This window comes from Cupressus sempervirens, chromosome 7 (assembly GCF_028749045.1).
Source record: "Cupressus sempervirens isolate cs-2001-9-10 chromosome 7, ASM2874904v1, whole genome shotgun sequence".
In the NCBI taxonomy this organism is placed as follows: domain Eukaryota; kingdom Viridiplantae; phylum Streptophyta; class Pinopsida; order Cupressales; family Cupressaceae; genus Cupressus; species Cupressus sempervirens.
The window spans coordinates 620,568,437-620,588,309 of NC_143124.1; the positions used below are offsets into that span (position 1 = coordinate 620,568,437).

Sequence of the window (19,873 nt, forward strand, 5' to 3'; positions counted from 1 at the left end):
AGCTCTTTCTTCTTCCTACTAGGATATACCTTGATGAAGATCTCACTAGGTCACATGTATTAGAGTTGAAGCATTAACAAGGTCTAGTGGCAGAGGCAAAGCAGGTCAGTAAGTGAGTGTTATCAGGAACTTCAGGGCCTTCATTTGGGATTAACCTTGACCCAATTGGGAGTCGAGGACAGTCTCCATGGCCAAATGATGCCTGCAGTGGCAATTGGAGAAGCAGACACCTCGTGGTTCCTTGCATGTTCACTGTTGGAATGGAAATGGTACTTTATGGTCCTTGTCGGGTCTCTTTCAGCGTGTCATTGGTTTTGCAAACATCTTCTTGGTTACCGAGACTCCCATGTTTTAGTGGTTGTCCCCATATAGAGAAGAGGTCATATTTTCAGGTGGGTTCAGGGGGTCTGATGGGGTAGCTTGTTTCATCAAGGACCACCTTATCAACACGACTTCTATTATATACTCTAATAAATTTGCTAGATTCCTATGGATCTGTATTAGGATGGAGGATTCTTCTACAGTGACATCTTCATGGCAATTTGCTATTTTTCGCTAGCCACCTCACCTTATGCTATACACAGCTCTAGGGAGGACACCTATGTTAACTTGTAGGACTATATCAACATGTTCTCAGCTATGGATGAGATGATTATACTAGGGGATTTCAACGCCAAGACCAAAGATTTATAGACCCCCTGCATGACCAAGTGATTGATTCAATGTGCACTATGGAGTAGGACACTCACTCTATGGGTTTAAAGTGCATCTCTAACGATAGGGATGGCCCTTTGACTCAATACAGTCACCATTTTCTGCACTTATGCTAGTTTTCATACTTATTGATTTTGAATGAGCTTGCCTGTATTCCTTATTCTAGTCTCTTCACTTGTTAGCCCCATTGCAGTGGTGTGAGTGTGGTGGACTACGCCCTCTCTTGCACCTCTTTCATCTCCCGTGTTAGTTGCTTCTCCATCTTTTGTCTCCCTCTGGCCGATCACTCCCTTCTTAGCCTCACCATCAACACCTCCCCTCGCGCCCACCACTTGCCCCCACGCCCCCACCCCCCGCCCCTCCCCTATGTCGCTTCCCCCCTCACACCATTTTATCCTTTGTTGATGGTGATCGTGACCTTTTCACCTCCCACCTCAACCAATCTCTTCACCAGTTGCTCTTCACTAACACCTCTTGTGCCTCTACCACATTCGATCACCTTACTGTTGTCATTCAGGAGCTTGTCATCCTCTCATTCACCCACCGCTTCACCCCCTTCTCTCACATCCCCAATCGCTCGCATTCCTACTCTCTAAGCTAGTGGTTCAACAACGACTGTAAATCCTTCCAATGCATCGTCCACACCGCTTTCTCCTCCCAAGCCCCTTCATTTCCCAATTGAGCCTTGCCTATTGCCGCCTTCTTCATTATAAGCACTCTTTCTACATCTCGCAGTGTAGGTCCCTCTACGCCTCTCTTTTGTTGTCCCCTAGCTCTTTTGGTGCACCCTTCCCCCACCCACCCTCCTGCCCTCTCCACCCTAGATTTTTGTGCACCTGCCTCTCACACCTCCACCCTCTATGACATTCTCGAGCATCCCACCATACACCTCATCCCCCCTTCCCGTTGTCATCTCTTTACCTTCACCAATGTCCGTGAGGCGGTTAGATCCATGCGCAGTAGTAGAGCAACTAATGAGGAAGGGTTCTAGACGAAACTCTTCAAGATGGGTATTTCAATCTCGAGTTCTTTCTTCATCGTGCTCTTTGATAGAGTTGTTTTCACTAGCTTGTCACATCATCCATCTTCCACAAATCTAGGTCAGCTTTAGACCCTGAAAACTACAAGACCATCATGGTCGGTCACACCTTTGCCAAACTCTATGCTACTATTCTACATACTATCCTCTCTAGGGAACTTGAGAGATGACATTGTTGGGCTAGAGGCCAGGCTGGTTTAAAGACAAACTTTTAGACTATAGAGCACATTTTGACTCTTCGGGCTATTATTGAGGAGGCTAGTCACTGCTTAGTGAAGGTAACTATTGTTGTGTGGACTTCCACAAAACCTTCAACTTTGTTCCTCAAGTGGGCCTTATTTCAGCGACTCCAGGATATTGGGATTCTTGAGATTCTCGTGATTGCAATTATAAAAGTATATGAGTGTTTTGTTGGTCGGTTCAAGACCCCTCACAGATTCTCCGAACCTATTTAGAGCACTACCAAAGTGAAGCAGGGATGCCCACATTCCCCCACTTTATTTAGCATCTACATTGATGAGCTTGAGGCTTTCCTCGAGGACTTCTCGCTCCTTGAAAACGGTTGTTATTTGTATCAGGTCTTGATTTCCATCCTTCTTTTTGTTGATGACATGGTTCTTGTGGCCTCCTCTCTTGAAGGCCTCCAGCGCTTATTGGTTGGCCTAGCTTCCTTTTGTGACTCGAGATAGCTTACGGTTAACCTAGCTAAGACCCGAGTTATGGTCTTCAACTGTTTGAAGACCTCTCATCTACACTTCTTCTATAGAAAGGAGATTGAGATTTCATCTACTTACACATAGTTGGGTGTCTGATTCTCTGGACCTCATTTCAGTATGAGACCATCCATGCAACCCCAAGTGAACAGAGGTTTGAACTCCCTTTCCTTACTTAAGTAACAATGTTTTCGGCACCATTTTCAGCACACCAAGTCCAAGATGTCCCTCCCGGATTATCTGATTGGACCAACTATTCTTTATGGTTCTATGGTGTGGGTCCTATCCCTTCTTTCTTCCGAATGGAGGTCTGTTGAGTGTGTTCGGACCCTTGTCCTTTGGCGCATCATCAAGTGCCTTTCGACTACCCCCACTAGTATCATTTTGCTCACCCCTTCATACTCGAGACCATCTTCAATTTGACCGGGTGTGTTCACCACCTTTGCGTGTTTGTTGATTCTATTGATGGTCTAGATAGATATTCTTACATGGTGTATCAATCCTCGGATGCAATAGCAGCGACCAACAAGTCAGGCTAGTTGGTATGCTCAGGCTTCAGCTCCTCTTAATTCTATTTGCATAATGATTGACCCTCTCCCTTTATTTTATCCGCTGGATACACCTGCTCATCTCCTCCCTACCCAATCAAAGTTGAATAGACACATTTTGATGGACATCTACAAGCAATATACCCACACGACCTAGATCAATTGGGTCTCCATCCCAAGATGGCCTTCTATGTTGAGCACTACATTGACCTTCGGGACGGGGTCATTGTCCTTCCCACCTATGTCAACCAACATTGGACTCATGCTCTATGTATCCCCCTGGGCTCCTTCAAGGTAGAGCTTTGCATCCAGTCCGATCACCAGCTAGACCTAGGAGATTAGATTTGCCAGCTTTGTGACATGGGTTTGATCAAGACAAAGTCAAACTTCTTATTTTACTGCCCTATTTATTATGAGATCTGGAGGAGATTCCATTGTCTCTTCAGTGACTACCAGTCCTTGGCTTCCTTCTTCAGATACACCGACCAATGGTGTCTGGCACTTTACATCTATGAGGCCATGCATCTTCAAGATCACACTTTGCAGCTTCAATCACCCCAATTCATGGTTCTAATCAGCTCATCACCTCTTCGTTTATGTTGGTTGCCCCCACCAAAGGCACCAAGCATTCACTGAGCCAGTCTACTATTGTTCACACCAAATCCATGAGACCTTGCAAAGGTCATACTCATAGATGACAACCCTCCACCCCTAGGGATACTTGGAGACAATCTCAGATCCCCTCTCGTCTCAGTGGTTAAACTTCAATTTTGGGTCACTTCCTAATGATTGATTGACTTGTGTTGGTTGTTCTTCACTATCATCTATTGTTCTTGACCTTGAGCCAGTCTACTATTGTTCATACCAAATCCATGAGACCTTGCAAAGATCATACTCATAGATGACAACCCTCCACCCCTAGGGATACTCGGAGTCAATCTCGGATCCCCTCTTGTCCCAGTGGTTAAACTTCAGTTTTGGGTCAGTTCCTAATGGTTGATTGACTTGTGTTGGTTGTTCTTCACTATCATCTATTGCTCTTGACCTTCAGATGGTCCCTCTATGTGCTCTTTTGGTCTTTGTGCTTTGGTTGTTAGTTCTTTCCCCAGGCACCAATTGGTGTCTTCTTTGTTGTTGTCTTTTTGTTGTAACTGTCAATCCCTTAGACCCTTTTGGTGGTCTCTTGTTGGACATTAATAATCTATCTTATCTCTTGGAAGAGATGTGACCAGATTAGGAAACTTTGAGAAGAGATATGAAAACCCTAAGATGAGCACTACCCCCAAAAGTTGTGAGGACTCGCCATAACATGAAAACCACCAAAACACAATTTTAATTTTCCAAAAATCACAAGATTTTCTGCTACTTCATTTTTCTGTGTTTTCTAATCCCCTTGGATCATTTTTTTATGGAGTCATTTTCTGTAAATAACATATGCCAAAGAAAGCAGAGCATAACCATATGTTTACAATGCACGGAATGGTTTCAAGTTTTTTAATCAATAGTGGAGAAGTTGTGCTTCCAACAATGAACAATATAAATGAAATTGTTAAAGAATACAAATTTCTTACTTAAAACGATAAAAAAATCAGGCATGTATCAATACTTATATAACAAGAAATTGGTGTATAATTGAATTTTGGAGAGTCTGGTAAAATGATTTATAGCTTTCTTATGGATGAACAAGCTGGTTTAAAAGAGGGATGAGGAATAGCACCCTTTTAGTGATCCCTCTTCACTCTAATTGCCAGCGGGCTGCTTGCAAGGCATTTGGTCTGATACATTTCAAGGTCACTTATTCACAAGTCTGGAAAATTAAGTACTGGACCCGGGGGAGGAGTTTTATGTTTTCTCTTTCAACCATGTAGTGTCTTTGCCTCAACCCAAACTGTCTGGTGCCAATTGAAGCCCTAAATGTGTTGTGCGTTGCACGATTAAATTTGAGGTTGCAGCGGTACTATTCTTGTGTCTTTCAATCAACTAATGTGATTAACCAAAGCAATATAAAATTCACATATATAAATTAAATTGCACATACTGTTATCAACATTGACCCTTGTTCAGGATCTACAGAACCTTCAACAATTGCAACAGCATTCAAAGAAGCATTCCGCATGCATTTGACAGCACTTGCCACTGTCATGTTGGCAGTAACTGCAAACGCGTGCTTTTGAACAGCACCTGACTGACCAACACTTGAAGAAATGAATGGCTTCAGTTCATTGCTACTAAGCTTTAAGAACCGAATGATATCCATCTGTGTCAGCATATGATAACCTGGAGATGTCTCTTTCAATTCCACAATAGAACCTCGATCTGTGCAACTCTCCAATGGAACCAATGCCCTATGAATACCCTTGCTAAATGGCTCCATAACTTCCAAAACACTGCAACCCAACATAATGTCTGTCATATGGGGTACAAAAATTCATATAACACAAAATAACTGATTCAAATAAGAATCCACTGTATGTACACCATAATTAGCAGGATGTATTTCAGATTTTCAGTTGCACTTGTTTAAAAAGTACAGATGGAGTAAAGAGTTTGATTTTCAATAAGAATCTCACAACAGATACGATGCATAAAAGAAGTGTAAATGAGGTGATGTCTAATGAAACAACTCACGAAAGAACCTCAAGTGAGATTATGTTGCAGCATGATTCGTCATAGTTAACCTAACTATTTAAACAACTAAACTTGTAGTGTTTTGGAAGGTATCAGCATATACATTAACACGTCAGATTCAATATTTTCAACTAAATCAAAATTAGACATAATACGCACGAGTATCCGCTCTGAGAATGTGGTATGGCTCTAGAGTCTAGAAACAGATATCCATGGAAAGGTCAAAAGTTTAGAAATGGGACCCATGAGGTGGTATATCTGTGCATAGCTTGTATTTATGTCTTTCATAGGGAGGACCCAATATCATATTTAATGTTTTTCTATCATCTCAACCAAAAACCAATCATTTCCTTCCGTTTCCAAATGAATCTAGACCAGAAAAAATGTCCATTGTGAGAGGTACACGCTGGTTTGGAAGAGGTATATCCTTTCCCCTTCTCAAAGGCTGCAAGAGTTACTGCAATCCTCTTGAGGATATGAATGCTTAGGTGTCCTGAATCTTTTCACCATCTTTCACCTCCTCACATTGCAACAATAGTAGATAAGATCCTAGGAGTGTATATATGGAACTCTTCCTCAATTTAAGAGGATGATTTCCTCAGGAGTTCAGCAGTTATTGGCTTCTGCAAGGATATATGGATCTTGGAAGGGAAGATAAAGTCGTGGGGAGGCAGGACTGCAGAAGGATGAGGTGAAAATTTTCAGTTTTCCTCAAGGGAATTTTCATTTTGTGCTTTTTTTCTCTCTCAATACTTCAATAGGAAGCTTTGTCCTCTCCATCAGGACTAGGAGAATTTCCTTTGACCGTGGCAAGACATTTTGCATGCTCTTTCACTGCTGCTCTTGTTTTTTAGGCCTAAAAATAGCTCTAGGGACTTCCCTTAGTATTCTGGAGTGAAAACTGACCCTAAAACTCTCAAGTAAATTGCATACTATGTCTGCAGACTTGAGATTTTCCAATATCTGAAGGTCCTACTTCTGATACAAATAATCTTGTCTACTCATCCAGGCTCATCTGCTAGATATTACAATTTGCAGCGCTGTGAAGAAGTCTGTATCATAGATATTACTTACTCAAAGACCTTGAACAAGAAATTTATCAGTTGCAGCTTCTAGTAAAAATATTCGGGTTTCTTAAAAAGAAGAATCTGACAATGATAACATTTCTACTACGTTTTTCTTACTATTTTTCTGTTCATGATGAGCGAAGTGTTGCAGAATCAGTTACTGCACCTCAGAGCTTTTCAAATCAAATCAAAAGAAAAGAACCATAGGCTTTCACAACCTATGTGCAGATGGGGCCAATTGAGCAATCATTTACCTGCAAAGAGGTACTACCAGAGAACCATAGTATTATTTTATTCCAATTTGGTGGCTGAAGGGTTTAGATGATGATGTTTTATGTGAAGTTGTGGATGAAGATGGTCAAATTGCTAAAGTTGAAATGAATGCAGCAGACCGTGACTCTGGTGATATGAAAAAATGTATGAATGGTACTGTATCTATGCCTTCATTTCCTCCTGAATTAGAAACCTTTTACTTTGGATATTGATAAAGTAGACCAGATGGAGGAAAATATTTCTTATAAAGCTGCAAAAATGTTTGTAGATAATAGGTTGAACATGGAAGTTTTTGTCTTTGATAATATTGATTCCGCACCTGATAAAGTTCAGAAGAAGGTTAGACATCCAGCTGACATGAAGGGAACGAGACACCCAACCCTTCACACTTTATCATATGATGTAGGAAGCCCTACTGGCTCATACTCTAAATCCCTATGACAATCGACCAAATTTTGAACTGTTTTGCAATGTTTTCAATTTCAATGTGTTTGAGGTCTAAGTTTCTAATGAGTTTTTGAAAATAAATATCAGTATATTAAATCTCAGATGCAGATTTACTCAACCATAGATACTCAAAACTTTAATCACTAATTTTCAGGTTGCACATATTTACATTTCTAAATTTAAAGGAACAACACTTATTTCAAATTAACTAAGGCACTTGGAGCAATTAAGGAATGACATTGGATTTCTATAAGTGATTGCAGATTTTGAACTAATGAAGGATCCTTGACATGTATGGTAGTCTTCAAACACTAGCTCCTCCCAGTGCAAAATCAAACCCTTCACCATTTATACCCAAACTCCCTAAACATAATCGCAGCTCCCTGTGTTGTCCTACATTTTGTCACCACAAAATGTAGGTAATAGTACGAAACTTTTCCAATTAAGTTTCACATTTCTCTAAGAAAGTTCATTATTTTATTGGTAAGAATTGATCAACAATTACTATAAATTCATCTAATGAAGTGTTTTAGTGAAGGCTTTCATCAAGTCCTTTTCATTTTTTCATTTTGTTATCCTATGCTTGGTTTTTGAGCCCTTCAACATCCCTTTTTGCATTTTCAAGTGCTTATTTAGTTGGTTTAATCTTTTTGTTTTCTTCAATCTCTTGCTTTCGGTTTTTTCTTCAATTCGATAAATCTTAGGGTTTAATCAGACTTGCTAGTCAAAAGATATGACAATTTAACTGCCCAAAAAGTTGACTCTTCAAGCTCAACTGAATATTTAAAAATTGGATGCTATATTGTAATAAGTCTGACTAGATTATAACTTTAAAAACTCCAACTCTTAACAAATTCAAGAGTTTGGCAATTTGTCAAAAACTTGGCAAGCATACTCCAATATCTGCCAGTACTACTAAATGTATATGTAATTTCCTCTAGACTGAACTAATCAATGATTTATGTATTCCAGTAAAATTCTGTTAGATAAGCTATGATTCCACAAATGATGAACAAAGAACAATTTACCATTCACTTTGTATGTTCAATAAAAGTCTGCAGATTTCAACTAACAATGATAGCTAATGATAACTTGGAATGCTAATACAATAATCAATTTCAAATTATATGAGGAACCTGTAGTTTTCGCAGTCCAAATTTGTAGTGAAACTGAAAATACCAAAACCCCAACAGCAGTGACGCCAAATCTAGAAATGCAGCACCAAATTTCACAGCGACAATCAACTTTGCAACAGTACAGGTGATCAATAGAAGGCCCTAGTAACACCAAAAGGAATGACAATCCCCAATGCCCAAAAAAAGATGCAATGCATAGTAATTAATTCTACCATGTCTCCCAACTCCTCAATGTCTTCTTAGCAACAACATATTCAAAAAGAAGACTCAGATTTTCAGCCTTGAACAAGTCTCAAAATTTAATCCATAATACTTCAGCTAGTAGATCACTTCTCATTCACGGATAATACAGTAGAGAAGATTCAACCAATATCCCAAAATATAATTAAATCACCACACTTCTATAGTGATTAGAAACAATTCTCAAAAACTAATTCACAATACCTTAACTGTGAATTACAAACCACTTCTCAACATCAAGACCCTTATACCTTAGCAAGGGCATCAAAATTAAAGAACCTCAAAAAAAAGCCACAAAGGCAACAAAAGAAAATAAATATTCAAACGTACTTTTTCCAATAAAATGAACTCATTTTTATAATACCTTGTTGACAAAAGTTTTTCAAAAGAACTCAACTTCAGAACTACGAAAGTTTCCCAAAAGAACTCGACTCTTGAAACTTTCCTACACAACTCTTTTAGTAACATCCAATACTTGGCTTAGGCATGTAATTAATTAAATAAATGACCCCCTTCAATGATGACTCAACCCTCAACTTAAGTTATAAAGTTAAATTATAACTTTATAATAAGCCATTTGATAATTTAATAATAATTTGGCCACTAAAAATATAATAACTCCCAAAATAATCATCATTTAAATATGTCGTCTAAAACAAGACTCGCTCATTATTTCCCCATGTGACCAAATGCACTTTCCAAAAATAGAAAGGGTTCATCTCAATCAACACCTGACTTGCCACAAATAGTAAGTACATGAAACTAAACCCAAATGAAGTCCAATATGAGTCATATGAACACCAACCTATAGCTTACTTAATTGTGGAGAAGACAAAATCCTCCCAAGCTAAGCCATTGCCTCAAAAGACCCTCTATCCACAATAATTACCTTATGAGGATCACATAAGTAGGCTAAACTCTCAAACTCCAATACTGGCAAAAATGGGGAAATTATAGTCCTCCCTTCCTAAGATTGCTTGTCTCTAAGCAATCCCAAAACAAAATGAACATCACAATACACCCAAATCCCAAGGGTAGAACTGCGTACTATCCCTGCAATTTACAAGCAACTCCTATAGCATCAACACCCAGATAATTGATATCAATGATAGAATCATCTGAAAACTGATTGTGGGCATTGATGGTGACAACAACCCATCAGAACTCAATTCAACTGAAATACCAACTCTATACACAACTGAATCCCCATCAAACTGACACTCACACCCAAATGCATTGTGGAGGTGACAACGACCATCACTATCACCAACTCCAACCTCTAATAAATTGTCTTAGGTGTATGGATATTGCAAGTGGTCTAACTTGTAACTATCGATCCCATCTATAGAAGATGGAGCTAATCCATCCCATAATGGATGGTATAAAACTGGAGCTAACCCACACAGACGTGAAACCAAATGCTCTACCTATGGGTCAAACGAAAAGTGATGAGCATTCCTCACAGTGTAACACTGATAAAAAATCTCAATCTCTATCAAGGCCTCATCAATATTAAATTGGGACTCAAAAGATGGATCCAATCTCTGACTCCAAACTACCGGTCGGGTGGGATCCTAGGCAATCCTCTCAGCAAACCCAACCTCAAAATCCCTATAGGGAAGCATAGTAGACAAAGTCTCTACAATATTTCCCACCAACCTCCAAATGGCATCAAAGCTTTGTGTGAGAGTACCCTCAGACACTCTATAAGAATCCTCCCGCACATTCGAACTCTCCAAAAGATACTTCATAAAAGATTGTGCATTAGAAATTATATGTGGAAGCATCAACCTGCTCCCCAATGACCCACAACTGATCCCTCTAAAAATGTGGCACTATGAATTGTCCAATGCTACCAGGTGTATGAGATGAAGAAATAGAGTCTCTTTCAGTAGAAGGAAGAAAATCATCATAAGAACTCGTCTCCACTAATACTCTTACTTCTTTCGTACCTACTACGCCCATATTCTATACAAATGTGTCGGCCACATCATCATGTCTCTCATCCCCATCTGTGGAAGCAAACTCACCACCAACCACAATATGCAACTGAACATGATCTAGGGTTGGTGTGGACTGTACCAATCTAACTCCATAGTAACTTCATCTAACTGTGACTGTGACTCCCGAGGAGCCAACTAGGTACACTGAAGAGAGTCCACAGTCACCTCAAGCTCTTGGGTGAGCTCAACCACCACCTCCTCTTTGTCTAATAATGTCTCATAACAGGTGCTACCCCACTCTAGAAGGTAATCCTTGTCAGCAACTAGCTGCGAATAGTTGTGCTTCAAGATCCTGACAGCCTCTCGAAGCATATGAATCTCTACTAGAGAAAGAGTACTATCAACGTGCTCATCAAACATAAGAGCACCCCAATCAGATGTAGCTAGCATCTGACAAATAGCATCATCATGCTCAAGAGCTCAAGAAATGTCACTATCACTCACCTTCAGCTGACTGGTCACATGATGTCTCTGTAACCTGCCTCCTATGTAAGCTCTTTGTCTCACTAACTGCACTATGATAGGAAACTGAATCAGAACTACCCACCACAAGATCAGTCATTGCATGTGTGCTACTGACCTTGCACACATCTACAATTGAGGTATAACTACTCGGCACCTCAACCAACACCTTTGAAGAAATGGAGGCTCTCGTAGTATCAATCTCCTCACCTGTGTCATCTTCCACCTCAATAATAGTATCCTATAAACACTAATCTTGGGACCCATCTAAAGCCTCCTCGGAGTCATCACCCAATAAGTAGCAAGAGTTATCATACCTAGTGCATCTCATAGCATCGTCAAATAGATCATCACATGTGTCCATACTATTTGCATCCACATCTCCTGACAAAGCCTGAACCACAGACACCTAAGTCTGCACACATGACTCAGCGTCAAGCTATGAATCAGTAATACTAAAGCATAAAACCACATCTACTGACTCCGTTGTAACACCCAAATCACCAACATCACAGCTAGGTGACTCCATACATGCCTCGGTACCACCTGATGAAGTAGTTGTCTCCTGCACTAGAGCAACACTATGATAGATCATATACAAATCTCCAATAATAATCCCCTCTTGGAGAGAGCCTGAATTATCAATAGTAACAACTGCATCAACTATCTTTGCACTAATTGTAGCAACCATTCTGGGAGCCTTAACCTACTGAAGCTCAATGTCGCTAACCTTAGCTGGCATTGACACAACCAGATCTCCCTGTGAAATAAATCCATCACCAACACTGCGGATAGGACTAGCAAGTGTCATACTAAATATAGGTACATCTACATCATAGACACTATTATCCTGCATTTTGTCATCACAAAATGTAGGTAATAGTACAAAACTTTTTCAAGCTAGTTTCGTATTTCTCTAAGCTTATTTCATTATTTAATTGGTTTGTATTGATCAATCAAACGACTCTAATTGGTATAATGAATCATTTTACTGAAAGTTTTCATCAAGTCTTTTTTTTTCTATTGTCAAGCCTATGCTTGATTTTTGAAGCCTTCAACGTCCTTTTCCTTGTTTTTGAATATGTGTTTCTTGGTTTTTAATCCTTTGGTTTTTCTCAAGTCATTGCTTTCGATTTTCCCTTCGATTTGATCTATCTTAAGGCTTAATTGGAGTTGGCAATCAAAAGATATGACTATTTTAGTGCCCAAAAAGTTGACCTTTTTGATGCAACAACACGAATTAAAAATATCATGTTATATTCTTAATTTGACATTCACTTTTTGAAAAATATAACTTAAATTCACTTTTTGTTATGTTTTTAAGTTACTTTATCAATTAAATTTTCACTTAAAGTAACTATAGTGCACTTTATATTATATTTTTAAATTGAGTTTACTTTTTAATTTTTTACTTAAGTGACTATATTAACTATATAGTTCAATTTACTTATTATCAAATGCTCTAGTAAATATTACTTATTAAATGATATTTACATGTTATATTGATAATACGATGTGTAAATATAATTTATGTTTCATTTAAATAATATTTTAATGAATTTAAATTGACATGTGTTAATTAAATCACTTAATTCATCAAAAGTGGACCTTTTTGATACCATTATATATAAGCTCACTTGAAATGTGCAATGACATAAGAAAGGTGAGCTTTATAACTTAAATATGCCATTGCACCAAAAAGTTGAGTTTTCACTCAAAACATGCATCCACATCAAAAAGGTGAGTTTTACACCAAAAGTGGGTTTTTAATATATGCTTTCACTTCCAAAATGTGAGTTTTGCATCTTAGCATATTTTTAAAATATGCATTGACCATAAAAAGGTGCATTTTGCATGAAATCTCATGTTCTTGCCCTTTTGAAACCCGTTTTGGAGAAAAACACGTGCAAAGAACTCTCAAGAACCCGTTTTTGAAGATTTTGATTGATTTCATTCATGGTTTTTCTCGAAATTTTTTCCAATAGGATCGTTTTTTCCAATCCATGGGTTTTCAAACAATGAATGTGGATTTTTCTTGCTAAAAAACATTATTTTTAACTCCTTTCAAGGGCACATTTTTTAGAAAATCACCAAAGATCTTCATTTTTGCCTCACGTTTTGGCAAGAGGAGGAATTAATTTGGCATTTTTAGTGGTTTGCATTGCATCTTGACTCACGTTTTGGTGTTTAGAAGTCAAAACGTTCTTGTTTCATGCCTTTTATGAATCACGTTTTTTGCTAAAAATGCCCACAAAATTGGAGTTTTTTTCCACTTTTAAGCATTTTGAAGTCACTTTTTTGCATTTGGATCCATGTATTAACATTTGGGGAAGTCATTTTTGCATTCACAAGTCAAAAATGACTCAAAAACATGCATTCTTTTACTGGGACAAGGGCACGGCATCTCAGTGTTTCGGGCGGCACCACTTAGAGCGCCACCTCTGCCGAAGACGGCAAGATGTCTCATGTGTGGGTGCGAGGGGACGCAACAAAGTCTCCTTTATTGTGGGTGCAGGGAGACTTGTAGTTTTTGTTTGCATTATAATATTATATATTTTAATATCATGATTCATGGCACATGATACTTATTGTAATCATCTTTATGTCATGATTCGTGACTCATGAGTCATGACTCATATGATCATTGATTACTTTAAGATAGTAAAATCTAGATACTCATACTATTCATCTGAAGACTAATATATAGACTAATATTTGTTGATGTTCAATGTCAATGTTCATTGTTTGTCATTTGATCATGAATCATGATATTCCAATTCAAAACTTCAATGCAATGTTCAATTTTAATTTTTTATTGTTCAAGTTTACTATTTTTTACATCTTTATATGATTATATCAAGTTATATTGTATAATTGTAGTACATCTTTTCATAACTAGTATTTTAAGTACCATATGTATAGTATATACACCCCTGCTCCTCCCCGTCCCCCGCTGTTGTCCCCCATCGTTCCCCGCCATCCCCAAATCAAAGCCCCTTTGTCCCCCCATCCCACCGTCCCCCCGTCTCGCAGGGCGGTGTAACTATGTAAAAAAGTCATGTTTTTGTTCAATTAACTCAAAAAATGGCATTTGCAGTCCATACCTTTGATCAAGAGTGGTCGTTTTTGAGTTTTAAATGCATGCTGTTGTCTTTGGAGACCATGTATTTGGCATTTTCATGTCAAATTCGACCCTTCATTGCTCATTAATATTTGTTGAATAAAAGTATGGAAAAAGTCAAATTATTGTTTGAGAATCCAAATTTGGAGGAGAATTGGTCTTCAAAATTTATGATTATTGCTATTTTGGCTCTTTGATCTCCAAGTGGACTTTTTCAAACTTGCCCATCAATTCATGCTTATCTTGCTATTCTATTGCATATTATGGCTTGTTATTGCACATTTGTCCAAATATATGCCATGAATAGTTTATTTTTCCTTTAAATATGATGAAAACTCTCATTTTCACACTTTTGGATTTTTGCCAAACTCCAAATTCGAATTTTCACTTGAAAGCAACTTGTTTGTTGACATGTTTAAGACCAAAGGCATGTGTTTGTTTTGTGCTTGTTGTCATTTTTTTCTTGCTTTCTTTTTCGTTTTTCTTCTTTTGGAAGAAATTGCAAATTCTTTCGCAAGAACTTGAGCATGTTTTATTTCACTCCACCTTTCATTTCATGCAAGAGTATCATTTCATTCCACCTTTCATTTCCGTGTCATAACACATTGCATCTCATTCTTCACATTCGATTACATGTATTTCCATCCATTATCCGCACGTACATATAATCTCATTCTCCATTCCAACTTTCACGCATCTCACTCTCCACACCCAATTGCATGTCATGATTACATGAAAATTCCTTTATGTGTAATGACATCTAGAGAACCCATTTTTAACTAAAGGTCACACTTTTTAAGTCAAAAGTTATCATTTGCACACACCATGCACCTAACCTTCATTCCTCAAGGCATCTTTATAAGAACTCATCCTTTTCCCATACACATTTACATGCCATCCATCTTCCTAAGTCCAAGTTTAGCCCTCTGCGTGTACTTTACATATCACATCCAATTCATTGCATATGTTCCATGAGTATCTAATCAATACTCCAAATATATTGTTCCTCAGAAATTCATTTTGCCAATATTCTCATGAAGTCAGAATCCATATCTTCCAATGATGGATTCAATCCCATTGAAACTTTCATGTTGCAACAAGTCAAGATATGTCAGGATTTATATAAAGAATGAAGACATCCAGTAAAGAAGGCATGTTTCAAATAAAAGAAGTGATAATTCATTTGGTCTCCATTTTCCCAATGGTTCTCAAAGAACCTGAGATTGTGAGAGAATATGCTAGGTACTTTGTTTCTAAAGAAAAAACAAAACAAAAAAGGTTTAAAATGTTGATGGAAAGTTGTTTTGAGTTTACATTCGAACACCGTCAAGAAGGTTTTCAAAGTGTCCAAGACTCCAGAATGTGGCAATCTACAAAGGAGAATTCACCACAACTTGAACGAGAAAAAGCTTGATCACATCAAGTTTTCAAATGACAACGGGCAATTCATCAAAGAGAGTTAGAGGTTATCAAAAGATGCAACACCATAGTTATTAAGGTCAATGTAGCGGTACAAAGTACATGAACTCTCGACCCTGTGATCCTCCGGGATTGCATCATCAAGTAAAAGGCACTTTAGAACAATCCCTAGGATTGTTTTCTTCTCTTCCGTCTTCTTTCATGTTTGTAGTTGGAGAGGATGCATTTCATGAAAGGATGTAATTACATGTAATGCGAGTTGCATGTAACCCAATTATTTCTCTTTTAGTTAGACTAGGTCAAAGTTGGTTGAGTTGCTCTCACTTTTTCCTAAATCTTTTTCTCAACTCCTTTCCTATATAAAGAAGTGCCACCTCATTGTAAAAATCATCTTTTGTTGTATACAAAAAAGCTCTGTCAAACTTGTGCAAGCATAACTTTGATTGTGTAGTACGAATTTAGAAGAAAAGTGAATAAGAGAAGCAATTGAATTCAATGCTTTGATTGGAAGTAATTCTGATAGAGCAAATTAGAAGCTTTGACTGTAATTTGTGCCTATTGTCTTTGATTCATGTTATTATTGTGTGTTCAATAATAGAGCATAGTGATTTAAGAAGCAATCGGAGCGAAGCTTTGATTGGGAGCAGTTGTGGCAATACATAGACTAGGAGCTTTGACTATAGCTTGTATAACCATCTCAAATTCATGAAAAATAGTTAGAATTCCCTTCTTCTAGAAGTCTTTGTGCCCCAATGGTAGAGGTTATTCTTATAGAATAGGTTAAAACAAGACTTAGAGCCAAACTGGTACACTTTCAGCTAGCCTGAGTAAGTATTAGTTTATCGGTATCACCGTTTACAACTTTAGATAGAAGTGTAGTTTGAGGTTTCATCTTGCCCATTACTCACTCCGCGGGTAAGTGGAATCTTTCCTGAAAGCTAAGAGGAAAAAATATTGGTAATACCCCTTACAAAATCTCTTAACTTCTTGCTTATCTTGAGTTGATCTAAGGAACGGTGAGAAGGGGGAATCTTCCTTTTACTGTAAGAGAGACTTTGTCTCACACGCTGTGACTGCTCATCCTATTTTGCAATTGGATTGTACCCAAAATTGTCAATTGCAAGATATCCACCCAACAGACACTTGTCGGAGAAAACTCAAGCCTCCTTCCCACTAACCTTCTAAAGATGGAAACCATGTACATTGCAACTCTCTCAACCGTATCTGGATTCGACAAGCTCTACCCCAACCTCTACTAATTAAGTTTAAGTTTCTCTATACTCTCTCTCAAGGCATTTATTTTCCTGCTATCTTCCTCACTACTCCGCCAACTCTCAGAACTACTAGGCCTCATGTGTCTGTCCATGGCTAGAAAATGCAAGAGTGTTAGTCACTCCCAAAGCAACAACTAATTTGAAATAACAATGAATTTCCTAGCCCATAGGATGGCAAGAAACCGCTTTGATACTACTGTAATAACTCTGACTAGATTATAACTTTAAAAACTTCAACTATTAACAATTTCAAGAGTTTGGCAATTTGTCAAACATTCAACAAGCATACTCCAATATTTGCCAGTACTAATGAATATATATAATTTCCTCTAGACTGAACTAATCAATGATTTATGTATTTCCAATAAAAGTCTACCAGATAAGCTATGATTCTACAAATGATGAACCAAGAACAATTTACCATTCATTTTCTATGCTTGGTAAAAGTCTGCACATTTCAATTAACAATGATAGCTAATGATAATTTGGAATGCTAATACAATAATCAATTTCAAATTATAATGAGTAACCTGTAGTTTTTGCAGTCCAAATCTATAGTGAAACTGAAAATACGAAAACCCCAACAGCAATGACACCAAATCTAGAAATGTCGTGCCAAATTTCACAGAGACAATCACCTTCTTTGCAATAGTATAAGTGATCAATAGCAGGCCCTAGTAACGCAAAAAGGAATGACAATCTCCAATGCTCGGCAGAAGATTTAATACATAGTAATCAATTATACCAATTCCTCCCAACTCCTCAACGTCTTCTTAGCAACAACATATACAAAAAGAAGACTCATTTTTTCAGCCTTGAACAAGTCTCAAAATTTAATCCACAATACTTCAGCTAGTAGATCACATCTCAACAATACAGAATATAGTAGAGAAGATTCAACCAATATCCCAAAATATAATTAAATGACTATACTTCAGCAATGATTCAAAAGAATTCTCAAAAACTAATCCAAAATACATCAGTTGTGAATTACAAACCACTTCTTAGCATCAAAATCATTATTCCTCAGCAAGGGCATCAAAATTGAGAACCTCAAAAAAAACCACAGGCAAAAAAAATAAAAATATCCAAACGTACTTTTTCGAATAAAATGAGCTCATATTTATAATCCCTTGTTGACAAAAGTTTCTCAAAAGATCTCAACATTAGAACTGCGAAAGTTTCCCAAAAGAACTGAGCTCTTGAAACTTTTCTACACAACTCTTTTAGTAACATTTAATACTTGGCTTAGGTATATAATTAATTAAATAAATGGCCCCCTTCAATGACGATTCAACCCTCAACTTAAGTTATAAAGTTATATTATAATTTTATAATAAGTAATTCAATATTTTAATAATAATTTGGCCACTAAAAATATAATAACTCTCAAAATACTCATTTAGATATGTTGTCTAAAATAAGAGTCACTCCTATTATTTCCCCATATGACCAAATGCACTTTCCAAAAATAGAAAGGATCCATCTCAATCAACACTTGACTTACCACAAATAGTAAGCACACGGAACTAAGCCTAAATGAAGTCCAATCTAAGCCAAATGAAAACCAACCTATAGCTTACTGAATTGTGGAGAAGATAAGATCCTCTCAAGTCAAGCCACTGCCTCAGAAGACTCTCTATCCATAATACTTAGCTTAAGAAGATCACAATATAGGCTAATCTCTCAAACTCCGATGCTGGCAAAAATTGGACATTACATATATTCTAATATTGAGTTGCACTTTTTGAAATATATAACTTAAATTCACTTTATGCTATGTTTTTAAGTTAATAACTTAAATTTATCACTGAAGTCATTAGAGTGCACTGTATGTTATATTTTGATGTTGAGTTGCTTTTTTATTTTTCACTAAGTGACTATAGGGCATTATAGAGTCAAATTTAATGTTGAGATTTAATTTAATGTTTTATTCAAAACATCTAATTAGAATGTTACTTTTAATAAATATTTACACATAGTATGTAAACTATATAATGTAAATATTCTATTTGACCACTTTAAGTGATATTTGCTCAATAATCAATTAGACACGTGCTAAATAGAAAATTTAAGTTAAGCAACTCAATAACATGTCTCTTTTGAAAAATTCACATGCAAATGGATCTAGAGAATGTGATTTGCTTCTTGCATGCAAATGTAAATGACCAAAATATGCAAATGCATCCCTAGAATGCGATTTTGACTTCTCCAACACAAATACACCTAGAGAGTGTGAATTTCACTTAAAAGGAAAAATTAAACATGTCATTGCACTTGAATAGTGTGACTTTTCTCTTGGAGAGATATGTTTGACTTAAGCAAATGAAAAAGCACATTTAAAAACATACATTTGCATTCCTAGACTCTGATTTGCATATAAAAAGCTTTTTCCAGCCAAAACATCACATGTAAAAGCCCTCCGAGAGTGATATTTGCACTATAAACTCACGTTGCAATTCGCACTAGAACTCACAAATGCATGCTTTTTCTCCTCTTGCGTTTGCATTTTGAGACCTTGTTTTGGCTTTTGAATGCATGTAAATGCTTCTAGAGTCCACGCTTTTCTTCCTTAATGCCAAAAACATCTCATGCAAATGCATTTCTAGGGCATGTTTTTCACCAAAAAGGCCCAAATACATGCATTCTAAAAAACGGTTGTGCATGTAGATGACTTTGGAAACCACGTTTTGGTATTTTGAAGCAAAAACGCCCATGTTAATGAGTCTTCTAAAACCGATTTGCACCAAAAACTTTTGGAGGAAGAAGATTGCAATAACATCTTCGTC

At 37.3% G+C, this 19,873-nt stretch overlaps 1 protein-coding gene across 1 annotated transcript in view; it reads right to left on the reverse strand.

Annotated features, from left to right (window-relative positions):
* Positions 1-19,873, reverse strand: part of LOC149548235 (SNF1-related protein kinase regulatory subunit gamma-like PV42a) — a 246,747-nt gene that overhangs the window by 99,401 nt on the left and 127,473 nt on the right. Inside the window, exon 2 of the mRNA XM_089792280.1 lies at positions 5,053-5,401. Within this exon, the coding sequence (XP_089648406.1) occupies positions 5,053-5,401 (349 nt within the window). The remainder of the gene's footprint in view (positions 1-5,052; positions 5,402-19,873) is intronic.